General features: G+C 42.4%; 1 protein-coding gene across 5 annotated transcripts in view; it reads right to left on the bottom strand.

The window, feature by feature from the left end:
* The window catches only part of sestd1 (SEC14 and spectrin domains 1), a 139,525-nt gene that overhangs the window by 88,553 nt on the left and 34,339 nt on the right, over positions 1-16,633 (bottom strand). For all 5 annotated transcript variants that reach the window (XM_072579112.1, XM_072579108.1, XM_072579110.1 and 2 more), the window contains one exon: positions 4,655-4,763. In XM_072579112.1, coding sequence (XP_072435213.1) covers positions 4,655-4,763 — 109 coding nt within the window. The remainder of the gene's footprint in view (positions 1-4,654; positions 4,764-16,633) is intronic.

Below are 16,633 nucleotides of genomic sequence, written 5' to 3'. Positions count from 1 at the left end.
AAAAAGCAAAACATCAACTTGAACACTGAAGTTAAACAGAAAAATATCAATATTTGTAGGCCTAGAAATAAAAACCATAGGCTATATTCTGAGAGGTTTGCAAGGGCTTCAATATATCTTTTAATTAACCTGTAACATGTGTAACAATTACAAAAATTTCTTGCAAAGACCAATTCTGGAAATTGTTCAAAAACTGCCCTAGAAGAACGCATACATATACATAAAATTCAAAGAACAAGGCCTGAGTTTTAAATAAAAAAGGCTTTCAACTCAAGCAATTAGGTACTAGATGCAGCCCATTGACCAATAATAAAATTTAAGGTTCCAAGTTAGTGCTAACAAATCATCTTTATGATCTACCCTTTGCATTTATCTTAAAATGAATTCAACTATTTTACAGGTACAAGTTCTTTATTAGATTTTACCAAATTCTTCAAGCTCATTGAGGTCAGAGATCCAGATTTTTACAGCTCAAAAACATTGTAAAGAAGCACAGAAAACAACTCAACTTGCTGGTAAAATTAACGAGCAACTTCCTCTTACCAATTTATAATTCTATGGCGTTCATCAATAGACAGATGTCTTGGATTACTTCACAGTGCTGTGCAGAAATGAAAAGTGATGGGAGTATAAAGGAATGAGGACAGAACTGGCTGGAGTGGACTGGAAGGAGTTTAGCAACAAAGACCAGTCAGAAACAATGGCAAATGTTTAAGAAAATTATTCATGGCTCATTAAAAAGACATACTTTAGTGAGGGAGTAATATTCTAGGAAGGGGATAGCCAAATATGGTTAGTTAATGGTAGCATCAGATTAAAAAAAAACATACGATGTGGCAAAGATTAGCCAGAAACTAGAGGATTGGGAAGTTTTAAAAACAAAAGATAACCAAAAAATGTTAAAAAGGAGAGAGAAAATAAACTTTGAGGATAAATTTGCAAGTAATATCAACATTGACTGCAAAAGCCTTTTTAAAATCCAGGAAAAAGAAGAGAGAGTTGTCAAAGAGAACTTCGAGAATAAAGCTAGGAAAGTAATAATGGCATAGGAGTTGAATAAATGCTTTGCATGAATCTTCACAGTCAAAGACATTTTTAGCATTGTAACAATACTAAATAATCAAGGGACAAAGGTTCGGGAAACAAATGGAGCTAAAGACCAAAATGTCCCCCGGAACTGGAACTGATGGACTGCATCCTAAAATATTAAAGGATATAATTACAAAAAGATTGGATCATTCCAAAAAGTGGACAGTAAGACAAAGTAAATCAACCTTGCTATCACTGGCTTCACAACATAATGAAATTAGAAAATTCAATGACCCTCCAAAATTATCCAATTGCTCCTAAATATTCTTTATGAATAACAGATGTCAGAACCAAGTTTATAGCTTAAATAAAAAAAAGAACAATTTATTATTAATACAGTAACTTTAGCAAAGCTGAATTACAAAGTATAATCTAATTATGATCTACGATTTAAACCCAATCTTCTTTGATCATAACCCCCAACTCTCACACAGACTAGACAAAGAGAGGTGCCATAACATTTCTTATGTCATTTAGTGTCCAATTTCACTTCATAATGCTCCTTAGCACATATTAGAATATTTAATTACATTTGAGGCATAAAATATTTCAGTGAGATGGGAGTCAAATATCATCTTAAAGAAAGAAAGATGAGTTTCATTGTTCAGTTTCAGGGTCGCTGGCTATAGGCAACACCTATAAGAGAATAAGTGGCTGACTCTAAGCCTGAGTTACTTTGCTGCAAAGATATATAGAGGCAGATCCTGCTTCTTTTAGTCTGGAAACCTTCTGCTCTCACACATATCAGCTGTTCACTTGTCCAGGATCAAATCAGAACACTATCATCAGGTTGATGAACTCTGGTGTCTACAACTGGTCACAACTGCACTAACCAATCAGCAATCTGTTGCCTACTGAATCTCACTCTCACATACATGCCCATGCATGCCATCTTATCTCTCTTCTTCCCAAAGCAACAGTGTAAATGCAACTCACAATGAGTTCCAGTAACCTGTCTTCAGAAGTATACAATTCCTTCTCCAGTCCTTGGTTTTAAAACCATCTTTTTCCCATTTCCCACAAGAACCTTACTATACAAACCTGAACAAAAACAAACAAGAAAAAGGTATACTTGTTATGATCCACTAGGGAGACTGCACAATAGATCAAGTCCCATTGTTCCCCAAATTATCACAAGTAGTTAAAAGTTTAGAGAAAGTAGCCAAAGTTCCCAATTTACCAGACAACAAACTCAGGTTAAAAGAAGACAATCACCAGGTTTCTGTACGTGACATGAAAATAATGCTATTACAAACTGATTGCCTTTAACCAATGGTAACTAGCATATATGAATTGGAATTTACACTTTTTAAATTCCCTCTTTCACAAACAGATACACAGAGACAGACAAAACATGCATATTAAGGTGGAAAGGGGAAAAGAAAATCTGGGAACCAGTTCATTCATACCAGTCTTGACCTCAGGAGTTGAAGGGATGTTTCCTTTCGGTTTCTTCCAATTCCTTTCAGTTCTTTGCTGTTGACTAGTTACTTGCACACCATAAGACCAGGAGACATTGAGCAGAATTAGGCCATTTGGCACTGTCAGTCTGCACTGCCATTCACTCATATCTGATATGTTTCTCAACTCCATTCTTCTGCCTTCTCCCTAGAACCCTCGATCCCATTACCAACATTGAGACCTGTCAAGTCTCAATAACTTGATCTCACAGCCCCCCATGACAATGAGTTCTGCAGATAAACCATGCTCTGAAGAAATTCCTCCCCATCTCAGTTCTAAAGGGAGTCTTTACATGCTGAACCTTTGCCCTCAAGTCCTAGTCTCTCCTGCTAGTGGAAGAATAGAATCATAGAATCCCTACAGTGTGGAAACAGGTCATTTGGCCCAACATGTCCACTGCAACCCTTTTCATGTCCACTCTATCCAGACCTCTGAGTATTCTTAATTTTCAATCAATCATTGCCTCTCATTCTTTTAAACTCCATCGAGTGCAGATCCAAAGTCCTCAACCGCTCCTCATATGACATACATTTTGTCCCCAGGATAATTCTTGCAAACTTCCTCTGGAACCTCTCCAACACCAGCACATTCTTCCTTGCAAGTGGGGCCAAAAACTGCTCACAATGTTCGAAGCCTTATACAGCCTTAATAATAATTTTTTGCTTTTGTATTTTAGCCCTCTAGAATTGAATGGTAACTTTGCATTTGCTTTCTTAATTGCCAACTGAACCTTAAGAAACTTGTGAACTAGGTCTCCCACGTCCCTTTTGTGCTTCAGATTTCCTGTTTAAAAACAGTTTCAACCTCTATTCTTCCTACCAAAGTTCACAGCCTCACATTTTCCCACATTGTATCCATCAATGGCTCTACAATCTCCTCAGCTATCTTCTTTTGAAATGTAGGTAAGTCCCCAGACGGATGCATACAATTCTGCAGAGCTGGGCACAGTTAAAAAGGTTCACATGAGGTTCTGCTTTTTGACGAGCAACAGCAGATACGCTTCCACATGTTAAGCTTTCCTGATAGAATGCTCAGTCAAGAATCTAGCCAACACGTGTGCGATCATAACTCAAGGCTCAAGTCCACAAATTCCTCCATTGTGTGCATGTGGCTTCCTTCATGGACAACTGTATGCAACACTTCAAGTGCACACAAGAACTACATACGGGGATTCACAGGATGCATGCCACATTGGGTAAGCTTGACCAGTTGGCAGCACTGTTGTATCAAAGTGATATTTGCCAGTTGTACCAAAGCTGGATTCCCTTCCAGTTATTTGAAGCACCAGCCGTCTTGGAAGATGATAGCTACATTACTCATCTGCAGTCTGCCCCTGGATCAGAAAGGCCTGGGTTCAAGTTCTACCTGATCCAGAGGGGTATAACAACATTTCTGAACAGGTTGATTAGAAAAATAGGTTCATAAAAAAAAAGTTCTGACCAGCTTAATTACAACAAATTCATAGCCTTATAGCTTGGAGACACAATTCTAACATGAAGCGAGATGAGAGGTCAACAGACAGGGGCTAATGATGAAAGAAATTTGGGATCAGGATAATTGCATATTTCTTTCATTAACACACGATTTTCCACAATATTTTATGCCACACATTTGCTTTAGTTGCCAATTGTGTGCATCTCTGGACATAAACACAGAACTATATTTGATGTAAAAGTTGAGGTTTCTTTGTAACAAAGAATTCAAAAGTCTGCTTTCAATTTAGTTTTAAATTTCAATAGCAAAAACCCATGAACCATTGACAAATATGCAAGAAAGGTTAACAGGATGAATAAGGATAAAATATTGGTTCTCTGCTGAATAACACTTATCATCATCAGCCCTTGATTAAACACAAGCAAACCATTTATCACGAGAAAATCCCCACAGTTCAATTCATTTCAGTGATCATACTGTGAAACTTGCAATAACTTAAAAAATGCATTTCACGAGACATGTGACTGATCACAAAATAATCTCCACGCTCACCTGACAAAGCAAACTTATTTGCAATTAGTGACACAAATATGTAGATTAAATAAAAGTTTGTACAAACATAATAGCATTTTCTTTTAAACACAGCTAGAATATATGAAAGAAAAATCACCTTGGAATGCTGAGCAAGTAATCCAAAGTGACACTTAGCTCATCCATGTTTGTTTGCTCTGAACATAATGGGATTGTCAGGATAAGGCCACTTCTTCTGTCTTTGCCACCTAAAAAAGGAAATAAGTTTTGTCAGCAAATTACGATTGTAAATCAATCAAAAAACATATTATAACAATGCAACAAAAAGTTTTGGAAGTATTATAGGTAATTAGATGAGTTAAGGGTGCAGTATGCGGTTGTATGCGGTTCTGGTCACCAACTCTACTGGAGTAGGTACAGAGAAGATTCGCCAAGATATTGCCAGGATGGAGCAGTTTAACTATGAAGAGAGGCTGGATAAGCTCAGGCTGTTTTCTTTGGCACAAAGAAGGCTGATAGCGTCCAAGGAATATAAGATTATTAGCAGCAGAGGACAGAAAGCAGGTGTCCCTCTTAGGTGAAGGCTTAATATCAAAGGGGGTCACAATTTTAAGGTGAAAGGCAGGTTTAGATGGGGTTTAAGAAAAGCTTTTTTCACCAGAGCATGGTGGGAATCTGGAATGCACTGCCTGGTCTGGTGGGAATCTGGAAAACCAGGAAACCTCACAACCTTTAAAAGTACTGGATAAGCTCTTGAAATGACATAGTCGCTATAAGTCAAGTGCTGGAAAGCATAAGACCACAAGAAACAGGAACTGGAGTGAGCCTGCACCACCATTCAGTAGAATCACAGCTGAGCTGATATTCATGTCCACACGTATTCTCTTTTTGTTTCCAAACTTATCACTTTACCTTGAAGATTAGTATCTCCCTTTATAGAAATACTTCCACTGGGAATGGAGTTGCTCTAAATTTATCCCATTTTATCAAATTATAAACAAATTCTCCACCAGAACAAACAGAAATATTTTCAATCAGCACATGGTAGCATAGTCTATCAATGTGTAATCAACTTAGTGCCTTTAGTGTAATGAAATGTTCCAGGGTGCTTCACATAAACATTACTGCGAGCTTGCCAATTGGATACAAAACTTTACAGCGGGGGACAGAAGGTGGTCGTAGAGGGTTGTTTTTGGACTGGAGGCCTGTGACCAGCAGGATTGCACAGAGATTGGTACTGGGTTCACATTTGATTGTCATTTATATAAATAATTTGGATGAGAATACAGGAGGCATGGTTAGCAAGTATGCAGATGACACCAAAATTAATGGTCCTGTATAGCTGACAAGTGAAGAAGGTTATTTGAGATTAGAAAGAGATCCTTATCAACTGTGTCAATGGGCTGAAGAGTGGCAGATGGAGCTTAGCTTGGATTAATGCAAGGTATTGCATTGTGATACAACAAACAAGGGCAGGACTTATACAACTAATGGTAGGGCTCTTGGTAGTGTTGTAGAACAAAGAGTCCTAGGGGTTCAGGTATTTAATTCTTTGAAGTTTGCATCACAGGGTAGTTAAGAAGATATTTAGCATGCTTGCCTTCATTGCTCAGACCTTTCAATATTGAGTTGGGACATCATATTGAAGTTGTACAAGACATTGGTGAGACTCTTCTGGAGTACTGTGTGCAGTTCTGGTCACCCTGTTAATGGAAGGATGTTATCAAACTGGAGAGGGTTCAGTAAAGGTTTACCAGGATGTTGCCAGGAAAGGAGGGTTTGAGTTTAAAAAGAAGTGAATAGGCTGGTATTTGTTTCATTGGAGCATAGGGGGTTGAGGGGCGATCTTATAGCGATTTATAAGATCATGAAGGGCATAGATAAGGTGACCTTGGCCCCAAGGTGGGGGAGTTCAAAACTAGGGGGCATGTTTTAAGGTGAGAAGAGAAAGATTGAAAAAAGATGGACAACATTTTTGCACAGAGAGTGGTTCATATATGAAATGAACTGCCTAAGGAAGTGGTGGATGCAGGTACAGTTGCAATGTTTAAAAGACACTTGGATAAGTACACGAATAGGAAAGATTTGGAGGGATTTCGGCCAAATACAGGCAGCTGTTACTGGTTCAATTTGGGAACTCGGTCGACATGGCACTGACCGAGGCATCTGAAACAAGTGTAAACACAGTCATGTCGACAGTGTGATGTGTTCCTTCCTAATTTGTGGGCTTGTGCCAAAATTGAGACAGTTATCCCAAAGACTAGTTAAGCATCAGCCTGTCACACTCATACTCTCAGAATCATAACTTGCATACAACGTCTCAGGCACTACCATTTCCCAAACCTAGGCATATCCTGTCCCACTGGCTGGTCAGACTCATTAGAAATAATACTCAGGTATGCAAATGTTTACATGGAAAATTGGTCTGAGGCACAAAAAGCAGGAAAAATCCAAAAGGGTCAAACCACCAGCCAATCAGCCTACTCTCCATTGTCAGCAGAGGGATGGAAGGGATCCATCAGGTTGAACATACAAAAGGAATAATCTGCTGACGTTTAATTTAGATTCCACCAAGGGTACTTGGCTCCTGACCTCATTGTAGCCTTGGTCCAAAAGTGGACAAAAAAATGCTGAGAATCAGTGAGTGACTGCCTTGGGAATCAAAAAGGTGCATGTAACCACATGTGGCATCAAAAGGCCTCAGCAAAACTTGAGTCAATGGGAATCAGGGTAAAAGCTTCTACTGGACAGTCACACTGCACAAAGGAAGGTGGCAATGTTTGTTAGAGGTCCAGCATGTCAGCCCGAGGCCATCACTGCAGGAATTCCTCAAAGTAGGTCCAACCATCTTCAATTGCTTAATCACTGACCTTCTTTCCAGCATAAGGTCAGATGTATCGATGCTCAATGATAATTGCATGACGTTCAGCATCTCTGCTGTACTTCAGATAGAAAAAGGTTCATCGGTACCAGGACCCGGGCAACTGCAGGCTTGGGTTACAGTTTACACAGCACAGAAAAGGGCTTTTTAAACCATCATGTCTGGGCTGGTTATCAACCATCTATCTATTCTAATCACATGTTCCACCACTTGGCCCACAACCTAGTAAGCTATGGCATTTCAAGCACAGAGACATTGAGTCATACAGCATGGAAACAGATCATTTGGTCCAACTGTTCCACGCCGAACATAATCCCAAGGTAAACTAGTCCCACCTGCCTGCTCCTGGCCCATATCCTTCAAAACCTTTCCTTTCCATGTACCAATCCAAATGTCTTTTAAACGCTGTAATTGTACCACACCCACCACTTCCTCAGGACGTTCATACGACACATGAACCATCTTGATAAGTGAAGTAAAAAGAGGTAAAAACAATGACTGCAGATGCTGGGAAACCAGATTCTAGATTAGTGGTGCTGGAAGAGCACAGCAGTTCAGGCAGCATCCAAGGAGCAGCAAAATCGATGTTTCGGACAAAAGCCCTTCATCAGGAATAAAGGCAGAGAGCCTGAAACTTGGAGAGATAAGCTTGGTGTGGGGGTGGGGGGGGGGGGAAGAAAGTAGCACAGAGTACAATAGGTGAGTGGGGGAGGGGATGAAGGTGATAGGTCAGGGAGGAGAGGGTGGAGTGGATAGGTGGAAAAGGTAGGACAACTTCACCCCCTTCCCCACTCACCTATTGTACTCTGTGCTACTTTCTCCCCACCCCCACCCCCCTCTAGCTTATCTCTCCACGCTTCAGGCTCTCTGCCTTTACTCCTGATGAAGGCCTTTTGCCCGAAACGTCGATTCTGCTGCTCCTTGGATGCTAACTGAACTGCTGTGCTCTTCCAGCACCACTAATTGATAAGTGAAGTGTCCAGATAAGGTTGATAAGTGACAAGTCACTGTACCACACAAGTACCAGTCAATGATTGTCTCCAATGAGAGAATCTAACTATCACTCCTCGACATTCAATGATATAGAGTCATAGAGATGTACAGCATGGAAATAGACTCTTCGGTCCAACCCATCCATTCCGACCAGATATCCCAATCCAATCCAGTCCTACCTGCCAGCACCCGGCCCATTTCCCTCCAAACGCTTCCTATTCATATACCCATCTAAATGCCTCTTAAATGTTGCAATTGTACCAGCCTCCACCACTTCCTCTGGCAGCTCATTCCATGCACGTACCACCCTCTGCGTGAAAAAGTTGCCCCTTAGGTCTCTTTTATATCTTTCCCCTCTCACCCTAAACCTATGCCCTCTAGTCCTGGACTCCCCGACCCCAAGGAAAAGACTCTGCCTATTTATCCTATCCATGCCCCTCATAATTTTGTAAACCTCTGTAAAGGTCACCCCTCAGCCTCCGACACTCCAGGGAAAACAGCCCCAGCCTGTTCAGCCTCTCTCTATAGCTCAAATCCTCCAACCCCGGCAACATCCTTGTGAATCTTTTCTGAACCCTTTCACGATACTCAACATCTTTCCAATAGGAAGGAGACCAGAATTGCATGCAATATTCCAACAGTGGTCTAACCAACGTCCTGTACAGCCACAACATGACCTCCTGACTCCTGTACTCAATAATCTGCCCAATAAACGAAAGCATACCAAACGCTGCCTTCACTATCTTATCTACCTGTGACTCCACTTTCAAGGAGCTATGAACCTGCACTCCAAGGTCTCTTTGTTCAGCAACACTCCCCAGGACGTTACCATTAAGTGTATAAATCCTGCTAAGATTTGCTTTCCCAAAATGCAACACCTAACATTTATATGAATTAAACTCCATCTACCACTTCTCAGCCTATTGGCCCATCTGGTCCAGATCCTGTTGTAATCTGAGGTAACCCTCTCGCTATCCACGACACCTCCAATATTTGAATCATCTGCAAACTTACTAATTGTACCTCTTATGCTCGCATCCAAATCATTGATGTAAATGACAAAAAGTAGAGGACCCAGCACCGATCATTGTGGCATTGCACTGGTCACCGGCCTCCAGTCTGAAAAACAACCCTCCACCACCACCCTCTGTCTTCTACCTTTGAGCCAGTTCTGTATCCAAATGGCTAGTTCTCCCTGTTTTCCATGAGATCTAACCTTGCTAATCAGTCTCCCATGGGGAACCTTGTCGAACGCCTTACTGAAGTCCATATAGATCACATCTACTGCTCTGCCCTCATCAATCCTCTTTGTTACTTCTTCAAAAAACTCAACCAAGTTTGTGAGACATGATTTCCCACGCACAAAGTCATGTTGACCATCCCTAATCAGTTCTTGCCTTTCCAAATACATGTACATCCTGTCCCTCAGGATTCCCTCCAACAACTTGCCCACCACCGTGGTCAGGCTCACCGGTCTATAGTTCCCTGGCTTGTCCTTACCGCCCTTCTTAAACATTGGCACGTTTGCCAACTTCCAGTCTTCCGGCACCTCACCTGTGACTATCGATGATACAAATATCTCAGCAAGAGGCCCAGCAATCACTTCTCTAGCTTCCCACAGAGTTCCCGGGTACACCTGATCAGGTCCTGGGGATTTATCCACCTTTACCCTTTTCAAAACATCCAGCACTTCCTCCTCTGTAATCTGGACATTTTGCAAGGTGTCACCATCTATTTCCCTACAGTCTATATCTTCCGTATCCTTTTCCACAGTAAATACTGATGCAAAATACTCATTTTGTATCAATAAATCTACCACTCGTATTATTCTGAAGTTTACAATTGATTAGAAACAGAACTTGATCAGTCATATACATTCTGTGATTACAAGAGCAGGTCAAAAGTTGAGAATACTATGGTAACTCACCTCCTGAGCCCATCCACCATCTACAAAGCAGAAGCCTGGAGAATATTCCATCTCACTCCTCCTGCCTAGATGAATGCAGTTCCAATAATTGCCAAGAGGCTTGACACCATCGAAGACAAAGTAGCTCACTTAAGTAACAGCACATCCACTATCATCAACATGCATTCCCTTCACCACTGATGCATAATGACAACGGTGTGGACCATCTGCAAGATATTCTGCAATAGTTCAGCAATGCTGCTAAAATGCAGCTACCAACCTGTGACCTACACCACCTAAAAGGGCATAAGCAGCAGATACTGTCAGAACACAGATACCTGCAAGTTCCCCTCCAAGCTGCATACCATTCTGACTTGAAACTATATCAAGTTAGACCCCATCTACCACCCCTGAGAAAAGGAACAGGAAGTAACTTCACCACAGGAAATAACATCACCAAACCAAAGAAACCCAGATATATAAATACAAAGCAGGAATTTTCAGCATTGCTTCACCTGAGGCCCACTGAAGAGGTTACCTAGTAGGGTAACGAAACGCCTGGAAATGAACCTTCCAGCTCAGTGAGCAAACCTACATTCAGAAACCAAAACGACAGGAAATTCACCCAGTGAATTTTATGCCCAACAAAACCTGCAATTGACCAGCAGGGGTCCATAAAATTCTGCTTTTAAATATCACAGGACCAGAGGGCACAAAAGAAGTACGCCATTCGGCCCACCAAGTTTGCTCCACCATTCAATGAGATTGTGGTTGATTGTATTATCCTCATCTGCATTTTCCTATCTGTTCCCTATAATCCTCAACTCCATTCCTGATTAAAACCACATCCATCTCAGCCTTGAATGTACATAACAACCCAGTTTCTCCAGCTTTTTCTGCTAAGGAATTCCATAGATTCATTACCCTCAGAAGAAATTCCACCTCATCCGAGTTAAGTGGATAACCCCTTGAGATTATGCCCTCCCACCTTGGGAGTCGTACCTCCATTTTGACAGAGTGGTGAGGAGAGAAGGTGAGGTTAAGCGAGGGCTGCCGGGAAGGTAAGGGCTTAATTTATATTTGGGCAGTGGCTAAACCAAAGATACTATAAGTGTAGTATCTCCCTCCTGCCCCCCTCCTCTAACCAGAAGAAAAAGACTCTGTAAGGTAGAGTTTTTATTTTTTTCTTTATCTTTCCTTTTCATATATTTAAGCGCCTCGTTTGGTTTTAGTTAGTTCATATAAAGTTAAGCTTACAATGGCAGGGAAACTCAGACCTGAAGCATGTGCCTTTTGCTTGATGTGGGAGCTCAGGAATGTGTCTGACGTTCCTGACTCTTACACTTGCAAGAAGTGTGTCCAGCTGCATCTCTGGTTTGTCCGCATGATGGCTCTAGAGCTGCAGATGGACTCACTGTGGAACATCCGCGATGCTGAGGAGGTCGTGGATAGCTCGTTCATGAACTGGTCACACCGCAAGTTAGAATTGCTGTGTGAGACAATGAATGGGTGATCAAAACACAGAAAAAGAGTAGGAAGGCAGTGCAGGTGCCCCCTGCAGTCATCTCCCTCCAAAGCAGGTATACCATTTTGGATACTGTTGGGGTAGATGGCTCACCAGGAGAGGGCAGTTGTCAAGATCATGGCACCGTGGCGGGCACTGCTGTTCAGAAGGGCGGGGAAAAGACTCAGAGCCATAGTCATAGGGAATTCTATTGTGAGGGGAGTAGATAGGCGGTTCTGTGGCCGAAAACAGGACTCCCGGATGGCATGTTGCCTCCCAGGTGCTCGGGTCAGGGATGTCACTGATCAGCAGCAGAGCATTCTAAAAGGGGAAGGTGAAGAGCCAGTTGTCTTAGTGCATACAGGCACCAATGATATAAGTAGAAAATGAGATGAGGTCCTGAAAGAAGAATTCAGGGAGCTAGGAGAGAAGTTAAAGAGGAGGACCTCAAAGGTAGTGATCTTGGGACTACTACCATTGCCACGTGCTAGCTAGCGTAGAAATGAAAAAAATAGGCAGGATGAACACGTGGCTTGAGGGGTGGTGTAGGAGGGAGGGGTTCAGATTTGTTGGACATTGGGACCGGTTCTGGGGAAGGTGGGACTATTACAAAATGGACGGTCTACACCTAAACCAGACCGGAACCAATGTCCTTGGGGGAGTTTTTGCTCCTGGCGTTGGGGAGGTTTTAAAATGTGGCACGGGACTGGAAATCAGAAGATAAAACAAGTAGGCAGCGAGGTGGAGACTGGTGACTGTAAAAATCATGAAGATAGCATTAATAAAGGAAAGACTAGGCAGAGAGCAGATGAATGCAAAAGAACTGGTGGCCTGAAATGCATCTACTTTAATGCAAGGAGTATAGTGTGTAAGACAGATGAACTTAGGGCTTGGATTGGTGCCTGGGAGTATGACGTTATTGCAATCACAGAGACTTGGTTGAAGGAAGGGCATGATGATTGGCAACTAAATGTTCCAGGATATAGACGCTTCAGACAGGACAAGGAGGGGAGTAAAAGGGGGGTGGAGTTGCATTGCTGGTCAGGGATGATATCACAGCTGTGCTAAAGGAGGACGCTATGGAGGTCTTCGGAAGTGAGGCATTATGGGTGGAGCTGTGAAATAAAAACAGTACAGTTACATTGTTTGGCTATATTTCAGGCCTTCCAACAGTGAGCATGAGGTGGAAGAACAAATAGGTAAACAGATTATGGAAAGATGTAGAGGGAAGACACGAGCAATCTCCCAGATGTAATAGTGGCTGAAAGACCTGAACTGAAGGGAATTTATATTCGGCAGGAAATGGTATTGAAGAGACTGCTCGGTCTGAAGGCTGATAAGTCCCTGGGACCTGATGGTCTGCATCCCAGGGCACTGAAGGAGGTGGCTCTAGAAATCGTGGATGCATTGGTGATCATTTTCCAATGTTCTATAGATTCAGGATCAGTTCCTGAGGATTGGAGGGTGGCTAATGTTGTCCCACTTTTAAGAAAGGAGGGAGAGAGAAAACAGAGAATTATAGACCAGTTATAGTCTGACCTCAGTGGTGGGAGAAATACTGGAGTCAATTATAAAGGACGAAATTACAATACATCTGGATAGCAGTAACAGGATAGGTCAGAGTCAGCATAGATTTATGAAGGGGAAATCATGCTTGACTAATCTTCTGGAATTTTTTGAGGATGTAACTCTGAAGATGGACAAGGGAGACCCAGTGGATGTAGTATACCTGGACTTTCAGAAAGCCTTTGATATGTTCCACATAGGAGGTTAGTGAGCAAAATTATGGCACATGGTATTAGGGGCAAAATACTGACATGGATTGAAAATTGGTTGGCTGACAGGAAACAAAATAGTGATAAACGGCTCCCTTTTAGAATGGCAAGCAGTGACCAATGGTGTGCCGCAGGGATCAGTGCTGGGACCGCAGCTTTTTACAGTGTACATTAATGATATAGATGAAGGTATTAAAAGTAACATTAGCAAATTTGCTGATGACACAAAGCTGGGTGGCAGGGTGAAATGTGAGGAGGATGTTAGGAGAATACATGGTGACCTGGACAGGCTAGGTGAGTGGACGGATGCATGGCAGATGTAGTTTAATGTGGATAAATGTGTGGTTATCCACTTTGGTGGCAAGAACAGGAAGGCAGACTACTACCTAAATGGAGTCAAGTTGGTAAAGGGGCAGTACAATAAGATCTAGGTGTTCTAGTACATCAGTCAATGAAAGCAAGCATGCAGGTACAGCAGGCAGTGAAGAAAGCTAATAGCATGCTGGCCTTCATAACAAAAGGAATTGAGTATAGAAGCAAAGAGGTCCTTCTGCAGCTGTAAAGGGCCCTGTTGAGACCGCACCTGGAATATTGTACACAGTTTTGGTCTCCAAATTTGTGGAAAGACATTCTGGCTATCGAGGGAGTGCAGCGTAGGTTCACGAGGTCAATTCTCCGAATGACGGGACGATCTTGTGCTGAAAGATTGGAGTGTCTGGGCTTGTATACCCTTGAGTTTAGAAGACTGAGAAGGGATTTGATTGAGACGTATAAGATTATTAAAGGATTGGACACTCTGGAGGCAGGAAGCATGTTTTCACTGATGGGTGAGTCCAGAACCAGATAACACAGTTTAAAAATAAGGGGTAGGCCACTTAGAACAGAGTTGAGGAGAAACTTCTTCACCCAGAGAGTGGTGGGTGTATGGAATGCTCTGCCCCAGAAGGCTGTGGAGGACAAGTCTCTGGATACTTTCAAGAAAGAGTTGGATAGAGCTCTTAGGGATAGTGGAATCAAGGGTTATGGGGATAAGGCAGGAACAGGATACTGATTGAGGATGATCAGCCATGATCATAATGAATGGTGGTGCTGGCTCGAAGGGCAGAATGGCCTACTCCTGCACCTATTGTCTATTGTCAATAGGGTAGTGGTGATGGGAGATTTTAATTTCCCAACATTGACTGGGATACACTTTAGTGTCAGAGGTCTGGATGGGGTAGAATTTGTAAGAAGCGCCCAAGAGAGTTTTCTAGAGCAGTAGGTCAATAGTCCAACTAGGGAAGGGGCCATATTGGACCTGGTATTGGGGAATGAGCCAGGACAGGTAGAAGTTGCGTTGGGGGATCTTTTGGGAACAGTGACCACAATTCTGTAAGTTTTAGAATACTTGTAGATAAAGATGAGAGTGGTCCTAAGGGAAGAGTATTAAACTGGGCCAAGGCCAATTATATCAAAATTAGGCAGGAGCTTGGAAATGTGCATTGAACACAGCCATTTGAAGAGAAGTCCACATTTGATATGTGGCAGGCTTTCAAAGATAGGTTAATGATAGTGCAAGATAGGCATGTCCCATTGAAGGCAAAGGATAAGAAGGGCAAGATTCGTGAACCGTCGATGACAGAAGCAATTGTACGACTAGCCAAGAGGAAAAAGAAAGTGTACATAAGGCAGCCAAGAACAGAACGGGCCCTGACAGATATCTTTGTGACATCCTTAACCGAAGTGAGGTGCCGGAAGACTGGAAGGTTGCTCATGTTGTTCCGGGTAACTACAGACCAGTGAGCCTGAAGACAGTGGTGGGAAAGTTGTTGGAGAGGGTACTGAGGGATAGGATCTATTTATATTTCGAAAAGAATGGGCTTATCAATGATAGGCAACATGGTTTTGTGCAGGGGAGATAATGCCTTACCAACTTAATAGAGATCTTTGAGAAAGTGCCCAAGTTGATAGATGAACGAAGGGCTGTTGATGTCATATACATGGACTTTCGTAAGGCATTTGATAAGGTTCCCCATGGTAGACTAATGGAGAAAGTGAATCACATGGTGTGCAGGGTGTTCTTGCTAGATGGATAAAGAACTGGTTGAGCAACAGGAGACAGAGAGTAGTAGTTGAAGGGAGTTTCTCGAAATGGAGAAAGGTGACCAGTTGTGTTCCATCGGGGTCAGTGTTGGAGCCACTGTTGTTTGTGATATCCATAAATGATCTGGAAGAGGGCATTGTTGGTATGATCAGCAAGTTTGCAGATGACACGAAGATTGGTGGAGTAGCAGAAAGCATAAGGGACTGTCAAAGAATACAGGAGGATATAGATAGACTGGAGAGTTGGGTGGAAAAGTGGCAGATGGATTTCAATCCAGACAAATGTGGGGTGATGCATTTAGGCAATTTGCTCTAATTCTAGATCCAATTATACAATGAAAGGAAGAGCCTTGGGAAAAGTTGATGGGCAGAGAGATCTGAGAGTGCAGGTCCATTGTACCCTGAAGGTTGCTGCACAGGTGGGTAGAGTGGTCAAGAAGGCATATAGTATGCTTGCCTTCATTGGACAGGGTATTGAGTATAAGAGCTGGCAAGTCATGTTAAAATTGTACAAGACATTGGTTAGGCCCCATTCAGAATACCGTCTATAGTTCTGGTCGCCACGTTACCAAAAGGATGTGGACGCTTTGAAGAGGGTGCAGAGAAGGTTTACGAGGATGTTGCCTGGTATAGAAGGTGCTCGGTATGAAGAGAGGTTGAGTAGGTTAGGCTTGTTTTCATTAGAAAAAAGGAGTGGGGGGGGCCTGATTGAGGTTTACAAAATCATGAAGGGGAAAGACAGGGTGGATAGAGACAAGAATTTCCCAGGGTGAAGGATTCAATAATGAGAGGTCACGCTTTCAAGGCGAGAGATGGAAAGTTTAGAACATTGAAAAATACAGCGCAGTACAGGCCCTTCAGCCCTCGATGTTGCGCTGACCGAAGCCTACCTAACCTACACTAGCCCGATAACCTCCATATGCTTGTCCAATGCCCGCTTAAATGACCATAAAGAGGGAGAGTCCACCACTGCTACT

The sequence above is a fragment of the Chiloscyllium punctatum genome, chromosome 10 (genome assembly GCF_047496795.1).
Source record: "Chiloscyllium punctatum isolate Juve2018m chromosome 10, sChiPun1.3, whole genome shotgun sequence".
NCBI lineage: Eukaryota > Metazoa > Chordata > Chondrichthyes > Orectolobiformes > Hemiscylliidae > Chiloscyllium > Chiloscyllium punctatum.
This window is presented reverse-complemented; position numbering and strand designations above follow the sequence as displayed.